At 56.4% G+C, this 10,000-nt stretch overlaps 4 protein-coding genes across 4 annotated transcripts in view; 3 read left to right on the top strand and 1 right to left on the bottom strand.

Annotated features, from left to right (window-relative positions):
- The window catches only part of PTSG_01587 (uncharacterized protein), a gene marked incomplete at both ends in the record, with an annotated part of 1,504 nt that extends 879 nt beyond the window's left edge, over positions 1–625 (top strand). Inside the window, 2 exons of the mRNA XM_004997511.1 lie at positions 4–123; positions 418–625. Coding sequence (XP_004997568.1) covers positions 4–123; positions 418–625 — 328 coding nt within the window. The remainder of the gene's footprint in view (positions 1–3; positions 124–417) is intronic.
- Positions 626–1,336: 711 nt separating this feature from the next.
- Positions 1,337–2,968, top strand: PTSG_01586 (uncharacterized protein; the record flags this gene model as incomplete). Its single annotated transcript, XM_004997510.1, has 1 exon — positions 1,337–2,968. The coding sequence occupies one exon, from the start codon at positions 1,337–1,339 to the stop codon at positions 2,966–2,968; it is 1,632 nt and encodes a 543-aa protein (XP_004997567.1).
- A 513-nt stretch (positions 2,969–3,481) lies between these two features.
- Positions 3,482–6,176, bottom strand: PTSG_01585 (uncharacterized protein). The gene is made up of 2 exons (XM_004997509.1): positions 4,819–6,176; positions 3,482–4,568 (listed from the first exon to the last, which is right to left on the bottom strand). Exons 1-2 carry the CDS (start codon positions 5,985–5,987, stop codon positions 3,797–3,799), a joined length of 1,941 nt encoding a protein of 646 aa, XP_004997566.1. The 5' UTR covers positions 5,988–6,176; the 3' UTR covers positions 3,482–3,796.
- A 297-nt stretch (positions 6,177–6,473) lies between these two features.
- Positions 6,474–10,000, top strand: part of PTSG_01584 (Hisppd2a protein) — a gene marked incomplete at its 3' end in the record, with an annotated part of 11,732 nt that continues 8,205 nt past the window's right edge. The window contains exons 1-4 of the mRNA XM_004997508.1: positions 6,474–7,822; positions 8,245–8,655; positions 8,879–9,048; positions 9,409–9,586. Of these exons, the coding sequence (XP_004997565.1) occupies positions 6,776–7,822; positions 8,245–8,655; positions 8,879–9,048; positions 9,409–9,586 (1,806 nt within the window). The 5' untranslated portion in view covers positions 6,474–6,775. The remainder of the gene's footprint in view (positions 7,823–8,244; positions 8,656–8,878; positions 9,049–9,408; positions 9,587–10,000) is intronic.

Here is a 10,000-nt window from a genome sequence, read left to right as displayed (position 1 = left end):
CAGGCGATGGTACACGGCTGAAGGGTTTGGGATTGACAACGCCCCCGCGCGGCTTGGGAGCGTCTCCTTCAATGTGACGTCGCCCAGCAGTTCAAAGACCTCGGTCACCGTCACGTTCACGCCGTATGTGGTGTTGCTCGCCCGTGGCTCTGCACACATGACTTGTTCGCGGACGCGTGTGACAAGCGCAAGCTTTCTGCACTGCTCACAAGAAGCACACAAACAAACTGCTATCTGTCACCCAACCTTTTTTGTACAACTTGACATGACACCGCGCCTGTCACACGACTTGACATCTTGCACACACCCGTTTGTACGACTTGACATCTTTCACCCAACCTTGCATGCCACCTATCACACACACACACACATGTACACACACGTGTACACACACACATACACACACATATCATGTAGGGTGAAGCGGGCGCCAGTGGCAAAGACGTTGGTGGTGCGCGTGAAGAACGCGGGTGCAACAGCAGCGCAAATCAAGGCAGCCGCAGTGTACACACAAGATGACTGCGCCTCTGTGTCCTCGATTGCACACGCCACATCCGACGTGCACATCACCCTCACCTCAGCCACAGCGACTTGCTCGTTCACCCTGCACTGCTCGCTGATGTAACTCGTGCAACTCTTCTGTGCAACACCCATGCAACACCCGTGCAACGCCAAGCCGCATGTTGTTGGAGCGTTCGAACTGCTTCTTTGGCGTTTTGGTTCCGACTTGGAATGTAAAATATACTGAAGATTTATCCGAAATTGCCAGCAAGCAGACAAAGGACAGCAAAGGCAAAGGTTCTCTGGTGGCACTCGCACCAAAACGCCATTCCAAGTTTGAGTGAGCTGGTGTGCCACTTGCAGGGCACACCTTCGCGAGAAGTGGCCAGCACGCACGCAAGCGTTCTCATGCTGTTGCTGCATGCTGCTGGACAGCGCGCCGTTTCGGTTGTGCTGGCCAAAGGTTTGTCAAACTGGACGTCACGCGGTGTCTGTCATGCTCCGTCACGAACAAAAGGGAAGAAGACTGCATTGCTTGTGCGACGTGCGACCTTCGTAATCGTGTATCTTCACGTGAGACTGTGAGATGCACCGACAACAGTGGCGGCAACTCAAAGTAACCCCGTGCGGGTGGAGCTGACGATACAGCGCCCAGTATATGTGCGAGGGACTGTGCATTTTTGACCATTTTCTTTGTGTCGACTACGACGACGACCACCAAAGAAGCAAGCCAACCACAACCACCACGCAACCACATCCGCGACAAAGCCACACCAGTCACCAGACCCCAAGAGGAGACAAGAACACCAAGCACACTGCACCAGCGACCGCCACTATGGATGACGACCACCAGCCGGTGCTGCAGCGTCTCCGCGCTGAGTTAGTGCGGAGACAGCGCCAACCACGGGGACGGCCACCACGACGGCCACAGGGACGGCCACAGCGATGGCCACAGCGGTGGCAACGACAACCAGTGCCCAACTGCTGGGCGTTGCCGGAGCACCAGCGTAACGCCGAGGACCACGACCAGCTCGTGATCGACCGGGAGCCACTCGTCGACAATCGTCACCAGCCCATCGACGACATGCCGTTCCGAGGTGACGGGGGCGAGCATGATCAGCAGCTTGGTATGCCGCTAAGCTTTGCTGAGGATCTCTTCACCCAACCGATGCAAGATGGCCAAGGCTATGCACCGCGCCTTCCAGCGAATTCCACCATCCAGGCTCAGGAGAATGATACACCGCTCATCGCCTTTCACCACGAGCACTACCAGCAGCAGCAGTACCAGCAGCAGTCGTACCAGCAGCAGCAGTACCAGCAGCAGTATGAGCAGCTGACATCGGCAGCTGGTGGTAATGAAAGCGCAGATCTCAACAACGCGACTCCAGCACTTCTCCCTCACCAGGAGTACCAGCAGCAGTACCAGCAGCAGCCGTACCAGCAGCAGTACCAGCAGCAGTATGAGCAGCTGACATCGGCAGCTGGTGGTAATGAAAGCGCAGATCTCAACAACGCGACTCCAGCACTTCTCCCTCACCAGGAGTACCAGCAGCAGTACCAGCAGCCGTACCAGCAACAGCAGGAGCACTACCAGCAGCAGCAGTTCCAGGAGCACAACCACCAGCACCAAGAGTACCAGGAGTACCAGCAGCAGTATGAGCAGCAGTATGAGCAGCTGACATCGACAGTTGGTGTGAATGGAAGTGCAGATCTCAACAACGCGACTCCGGCACCGCTCCCTCACCAGGAGCACAAGCAGCCGTACCAGCAGCCGTACCAGCAGCAGCATGCAGCTTCGACTGACCACAGCGCTCATGCTCCTGCCGCCTTCGGTTCCGCGCCACCAATGAGCCTCAGCCTGCGTGACGACAATAACGACGATGACGTCGACGATGACGGTGATGACAGCGACAACGACGACGGGGTGGACGAGCAGCCGGGGAGTCAAGACGAACACCGGCAGGATGGTGTCGGGGCAGGAGATGTCGAGTTTTGTCCTTTGACATTGACAAACCTGCCACCACCACCACCCGAGTATTCCCACAAGCCCTGCCCTTCCGACAACCCCGCGCTGACGACACTAGTTGAGCTGAGTACACGCGTGGATATGGACCCTCATGTCCTTCTTGAGCTGACAACAACGAAAGCAAGCCGCAAGCGCAAGGTGGTGACCTTCCTTCAGTCCGCGGTTCTTGTTGAGGAGCCCACAGCAAAGGTGATGAAGATCGTCCTGCGCCGCATCGACCCCATGCTCGAGAAGCGGTTTGAGAGGCAACGCCGCTGCGTGCAGAACGCGTGGTGCAACAAGCTCAGGGAGCGCTCAGACGATGTCCACGACCGCTGGCAGCGCCTCAAGAACCACGCCCTCAGGAACGAGATCCAGGCCGCCAACAACACCCTGCAGGCGCTCACGGCCCTGCAACGCCGTGTGACACCCGCTGAAAGCCCTCTTTTTGAGGGGTACTGACTCTCGATGGCGTCTCGAAGCTGAACCCTGGAGACCGGTTTGCACTTTCACGTGCAACTTCCAGCTACGCCCTCTTGCTTGCCTGCAAGTAAGGGTGCTGGGAGCGTTGTCAATGTTGAAGTTGTTGTTTATGTTTGGTTGCGTGGTTGTTATGTAGATCTCTGTGTTTGCCCATGTGCTTGCCCATGTGCTTGCCCATGTGCAACTGTGCCACGTGTGTTTTGTGTGTTTCTTGTGTTTCTTGTGTGTGTGTGTGTTTCTTGTGTGTGTGTGTGTGTGTGCGTTTTGTGTGTTTCTTGTGTGTGTGTGTGTGTGTGTGTGTGTGTGTGTGTGTGTGTGTGTGTGTGTGTGTGTGTGTGTGTGTGTGCATATGTGTGTGCTGTGTGTGTGTGTTTGGTTGGGTGTTCTTAACGTGGTCCACATCTTCAAGCATTCTTCAACCCCGCTGTTTCGCGGGGAAGATAACCATGCATTGCTTGCATGTTTCTTTCTGTGTGTTGTGGTTGTGCTGTTCGCTCGCTCGCTGCCTTGTGTGCTTTTGGTCCATCATCCAATACACCACACGCAACCCAATGTAACACAGAGAAGATAGCAGCTGTTGAATCAAACTTGGTGATGAATGAATGAGCATTTTACTTATGGGAAACGCTATGAATTAGGCTGCTTAAAACACCACGCACACCCCTCTCCTCACATCAGCAGCAAGAAGGCTGCCTCTCAAAAAAAAATAACACATGGTGCAACAACAGAGAAAAGGGAAATAACAACCAGAACGGACCATTGCATCACGCCACAGGATACATTGCGCGACATGATACAGAAAACACATCACAGGTCCCTGTGCAGAGCTGCAGCTGCTGGCGTGATGACAACAATGCCATCGTCGAGGGTGTCCAGCGTGTCATTGCCCATCGCCTTCCTCGTCGCTGCTGTTGCGTGTGATTGCTGGCGCTGCTTGTCCAGCTGACGCCCACGACCACCCTCAGCAACAACATTGTCGCTCTCATCGTGAACGTGATCGTCATCGTCGTCGTCATCGAGCTCCTGCACCACAACCCCTCCTGTTCCCAGCCCGGCCGGCGTGACACGATCCCTGTCACCGTCACCGCCCGCCACCAGCGCCGTGAACCGCTCCCAGATGTATGCGTCGATGCCCCGTGGCTTGCGCTGCTCCCTGGCGTGCTGCGTGACGGTATCTGCTGCTGTGGCCACTGTGTCTGGCAGCCACGCCAGCGACGACGATGGGGACGACAGGAGCGTGCGGGCACGGAAAGCGGAGGAGGAGGATGCTGCTGCTGCTGCGGTAGCATCAGCTGTTGCCGTTGCAGCTGCAGAGGGGTCGTGGGTGGGTGCTGGGGTGTTGAAGTACATGGCTGTCGGGTCTGCTTGCGCGGAGGGGGTTGAGGGTGCCATGTACAGCGAGAAGCAGAGCCCGAGGAGGAGAAGGGCGGTGCCGGAGGTGGCAGACCCGCCAGACGTGGCGAGGCGACGCACGTGCGCATGGAGCTCCATTAGCTTTTCGTACAGGGTGGTGTTCTGCTTCTCCAGCAAGTCCACGCGGTTCTTCAGGTCCACATTCACCGTCGTCTCCTTCTTCAACCTGGTGCGAAGGGGGGGGGGGCAAAGGGTAAGGTTGAATGGGTGGTGAGTGAGGTGTGTGGCATGGAGACACAAAGCACACACAACCATTTGGAGCACCCTTGCACACACACACACACACACACACACACACACACACGCACACGCACACACGCACGCACACACACCACGAATGCAAACACACACAACACACACACACACAACCGAACCCCCATACACATCAACCACCCCCTCCCTCCTCCCAAACTGACTTGCTCTCGAGTTGTTTGATGTATCTGCGCTTCTTCTTGCGACTGTCCTGGGCAGAGATCTTGTTCTTGATCTTGCGCCGCACAACCCCAAGCTGCTTGCGTTCCTTCTCCGTCAGGTCCCGCCCCTCTGGCAGCTCAAAGCCTTCCCGCTTCAGCAGCCGCTTTTCTTCCTCGCTCAGGCTCTTGTGCGTGTTGGCACGCAGGCGGGAGGCAAAGGGCCTGTTGCGCGGGTCGCTGTCGTCGTAATAGTCCTCCTCCTCATCGTCGCCCGTGCTCTCATCGCCAGCAGTGACGCTGTCCGTGGAATCTGTCGACCGTGCACGCGCATGCCCGCGCCCACGGCTGCCGCCCTTGCTGCCGGTGTTCCTGCTCGGTGAGGGCGACGCCTTCTTGGACACAGACGATGCCGTCGCGGTCCTCGCTGCCGCCGTGGTTGACCGCTTTGCCCGCTTGGCGGCGGGGCCATCGTGCTCTGTGTCGGCGCTCGTGGCCAGGCTGCTGCCGCTGATGTCGCTGGCAGCGTCGCTCACGTTGCCGTCATCGTTGTGCTCGTCGCTGTGCACGGAGGACGGCCGCGTGCACTGGGGGAGTGTGGTGGCAGTGGTGTTGGTGGTGGCAGCATAGCCGTTGCTGTCATCGTTGTGGTCGTTGGTGGTTGTGCCAAACAGCTCATGCAGGGACGACAGGTCGACGAGGTCCTGGGGCGGGGGCGTCCACAGCGATGGCAGGTCCAGGTCAAGCTGCTGGTGGTGATAGTGCTGAGAGGTTGCTGGTGTGGTTGGGATGTTCACGGTGAGCGGCGGCACCACCTGCTGCTGCTGCTGCTGCGCCGTTGCTGTTGTTGTTGTTGTTGCAGTGGTGGTTTGTTCTGGGAGAGGGAGGGTGAAGGTTGGTGTGGCTGACATGTCCATGTTGCCAGGTGGCGTGAACAGGCCACCAAACAAGTCCACATCATCCATCACTTGCTGCTGTTGGTGTTGGTGCTGCTGTTGGTGTTGGTGTTGCTGTGTGGTGGTGTGCTGCGTGCCTGCTTGGGTGTCGTCAGGCACAAAGTCAAGAAAGGAAAAGTCCATGTCTGCAAACGCAGCCTGCTCCAGCTGTTGCTGTGGTTGTGGTTGTGGGTCGTCAAGGCGCAGGGTGAATGTCTCGTTGGCTGCGGCTGTCGTCATCTTGCTTGGTTTGTTTGGTTTGTTTGCTTTGTTGGTGAAGAAGGGATGCAAAAGTGATGCGTTGGAGCTGTTGGATATTGGATGGATGGCTGCGTGGCTGTGTGCCAACTTGGAGGGAGATGTGAGTGGTGATGAGGGTTGACGCAGACGCTCTCAGCAGCAGGCAAGGCAAGGCACGGCAAACTGCCACGTTGGAATTAATGAGCCACCCAGCAGCAAGGACCGGTTTGTTTGTGTGTGTTTTGTGTGTGGCTATTTTTGGTAAACTGCCAACACCGCAGAGTCGAACCTGCTGACATCAGCGCTATTTTCGCTGATGCGACGAACAGCAAAAGTGCTGATGGTGTAGCGATTGCACTTTGCAGTCAAGACAGGCGACAACACAAGGCAGCGCCACAGCGAGCGCACACTGCATCATCAAAGGAGACAGCACACACACACACACACACACACACACACACACACACACACACACACACACACACACACACACACACACACACACACACACACACCACACACAGCACACACAGAGCACACACAGAGCACACGCCACAGCACCACCGTCAACACTGGAAGGACAAGAGGAGCGGCAGCGGTTTCGCCGGCACAGCCGTCGATCGCAATCGGAGGGAAGCTCCGAAGACGCTCGGGGACGGCCCTGGTTCACGCGACCCCTGCGCGAAGAAGAACAACCCCAAGAAGGCAACACCGCCACAACAACAACAACAACAACAACAGCGAGAACAACACCACCAACAACAACCACAACAGCGACAACAACAAGCATGGAACGGCAACAACAACCACAACAACAGGAGCAACAGCAGCAACAGCAAGAAGAAAGTGGCAGAGACAGGGGAGACAATGGCCGGTCTTCCCCACAGTCAGCATCGCGCGCGTCGCCATCAAAGCGCGTGTCAATGCCGGCAGACACCAGCACCGCTTCCGTGCTGGAGCGGCTGAACACCCTACGGCAGCAGAGCGACCTGATGATGGCGGGAACCCGCGACGACGCCGCAGTCATGAAAACCAGCAGCAGCAGCGGGGACGTGCGCGAGTCAAAGGACGACGGCAGCGTCTCGGCCTCCGTGGCCAAGGAAGTGCTGCGTCGCCAGTCGAGCCACCCTAACTTGGCCCGCTCCGCTGGCGTGGACATGGGGCCCGCATCCTCCACGCCGTCCCTCCACCAGCAGCAGGGCGTGCGCGGCGACACGCTGCTGACGCTGGAGGCGATGGCGCACACGCTCGGCACCCCAAACAGCCCCGCGGACCGCTGGAAGGACACGAGCACCACGGGCCGTCGCCGCCGCCCGCGCCTGCGCTCAAAGTCGTGCGTCAACCACAACAACAACGGCGACCACGACGACGACCGCATCACGTACGTGGAGCAGCTGCCGTTCAGCCAGGACACGCGCTTGCCGGCAGAGTCGGACATTGTGACGCTGATGGTGATTGCCATGAAGAAGAAGGTCATGGCCACGCCCATGCAGACTATCCTGAAGAAGCTTGCAAGCTTCCCGGAGTTTCGCGTGCTAGTATTGGTGGAGGAGCTGTTTGTGGAGGACATTGAGCTGTGGCCCACGTGCGACTGCCTCATCGCGTTCTACTCCACGGGGTACAACCTGAAGAAGGTGGAGCAGTATGTTGCGCTGCGCCACCCGTTTCTGCTCAACGACCTTGCCATGCAGCACCTGCTGCTTGACCGGCGCGAGGTGTATCGCATCTTGGAGGAGAACAACATCCCCGTGCCGCCATATGTGGTGCTGGACCGCACCAACGGAAAGCAGCCCGAGCTCATCGAGAAGGAGGACGCCATTGTCGTCGACGGCGAGGTGGGTTGGCTTGGGTGGGGTGGGGTGGGGAGGGGAGGGGATTAGTGTGTGTGTGTGTGTGTGTGTGATGCGTGTGTGTGTGTGTGTGTGTGTGTGTGATGCGTGTGTGTGTGTGTGTGTCTGTGTGTGTGTGTGTGTCTGTGTCTGTGTCTGTGTCTGTGTCTGTCTGTGTGTGTGATGCGTGTGTGTGTGTGTGTGTGTGTGTGTGATGCGTGTGTGTGTGTGTGTGTCTGTCTGTGTCTGTGTGTCTGCCTATGTCTGTGTGTTGTGGAATGCACAACAGAGCGCAAGCGAACATGACTACATCATGAGTGTATCACTCCCCAACACCTCCTCTTCCCTCCCCTCCCTCTCCACCCACGTCCTCGCACTCACCCTCGCTTGCCTTCCCCCTCCCGCTCTCTCTCCTCACCCCCCTGCAGTCCATCTCAAAGCCATTTGTGATGAAACCGATTGATGCGGAGGACCACAACATCTACGTGTATTTCTCGCAGCACGATGGCGGTGGCGCCCAGCACCTGTTTCGCAAGAAGAAGGACAGGGCAAGCGAGTTTATTGCGGACAAGTGCGACATTCCAAAAGAAGGGTCATACATCTTTGAGAAGTTTCTCACAACAGGCGGCACGGACATCAAGGTGTACACGGTTGGGCCAAACTACGCACATGCAGAGGGCAGGAAGGCGCCTGTTGTGGACGGCAAGGTGCTTCGCGACCAGCGCGGCAAGGAGTTGCGCTGCCCTATCCTGCTGAACGCGTTTGAAAAGGAGATTGCGAAACAGGTCGTGCAGGCCTTCAAGCAGAACGTGTGCGGCTTTGACCTCCTCCGAACACAGGTGTCGGTTTGTTTGTTTGTTTGTTTGTTTGTTTGTCGGTTGCACGAAGGCACTCGCTCACTCACTCACTCACACACACTCTCTCGGCCTCTCTCAATCACTCTCTGCCTCCCTCAATCACTCACATGCACGCACACACACACACGCACACACACGCACACACACACGCACACACACACGCACACACACACACCACCACCACTACCGCAACTGCCACGTGCAGGAGCACAAGTCGTACGTGTGTGACGTACTGTCAAATGCGCGGGCGGTGGCAGCGAACATCTGGAGAACTGACGGTCTCCGCGGCTTCTTCCGTGGTTGGACAGCACCTGTGCACCGCCGCTGCTTGGAGACGAACTCAGCATCGAGCGCCCAATCACCGTCCCACGACACGTGCGTGTGTGTGTCTGTGTCTGTAACTGTGTGTGCGTGTCTCTCTCTCTCTCTCTCTCTCTCTCTCTCTCTCTCTCTCTCTCTCTCTCTCTCTCTCTCTCTCTCTCTCTCTCTCTCTCTCTCTCTCTCTCTCTCTCTCTCTCTCTCTCTCTCTCTCTCTCTCTCTCTCTCTCTCTCTCTCTCTCTCTCTCTGTCCGTGCATACGTGTGCTGCTGCTTTGTTTGTGTCCATATACATGCACCCTCGTGTAAGCGTACGCACCTCTTTGCGCTTCGGCACCGCCCACCCACATTAACATCGTCTTCACTCGCCCCCCTTTCTCCCCCCACCTCTCCAGACCGGGGAGCAGGACGTGTGCAGCGTGATGCAGAGTGCCGAGCTGCGGTGCGTGATTGGACTTATCCGCCATGGCGACCGCACCCCGAAGGAGAAACTGAAGCTCAAAGTGAACATGAGCGAATTCCTCGACTTGTACCGCCGATGGGCGGACGACTCTGCAAAGAAACCAGCAGAGATCAAACTTAAGACACGCATGCAGGTGCAGTGGCGGTGGTGATGGCGGGGGGGGATGATTGTGTTGTTGTTGTTGTTGTTGTTTAAGTTGTTGTTGTTGTTTAAGTTGTTGTTGTTGTTTAAGTTGTTGTTGTTGTTTAAGTTGTTGTTGTTGTTTAAGTTGTTGTTGTTGTTTAAGTTGTTGTTGTTGTTTAAGTTGTTGTTGTTGTTTAAGTTGTTGTTGTTGTTTAAGTTGTTGTTGTTGTTGTTGTTGTTTAAGTTGTTGTTGTTGTTTAAGTTGTTGTTGTTGTTTAAGTTGTTGTTGTTGTTGTTGTTGTTGTTGTTGTTGTTGTTGTTGTTGTTGTTTTTAAGTTGTTGTTGTTTAAGTTGTTGTTGTTGTTTTTTTAAGTTGTTGTTGTTGTTGTTGTTGTTGTTTAAGTTGGTGTTGTTGTTGTTAAGT

The sequence above is a fragment of the Salpingoeca rosetta genome, assembly GCF_000188695.1.
Source record: "Salpingoeca rosetta unplaced genomic scaffold supercont1.3, whole genome shotgun sequence".
In the NCBI taxonomy this organism is placed as follows: domain Eukaryota; class Choanoflagellata; order Craspedida; family Salpingoecidae; genus Salpingoeca; species Salpingoeca rosetta.
The sequence above is the reverse complement of the archived record's forward strand: the minus strand, read 5'-3'. Positions and strand labels throughout refer to the sequence as shown.

Excerpts from the sequence above, each read along its gene's own strand:
- PTSG_01585 (XM_004997509.1), bottom strand. The coding sequence starts at position 5,987 with ATGACGACAGCCGCAGCCAACGAGACATTCACCCTGCGCCTTGACGAC. Across the intron at positions 4,569-4,818 it reads ATCAAACAACTCGAGAGCAA|GTTGAAGAAGGAGACGACGG; the intron begins GTCAGTTTGGGA and ends CCTTCGCACCAG.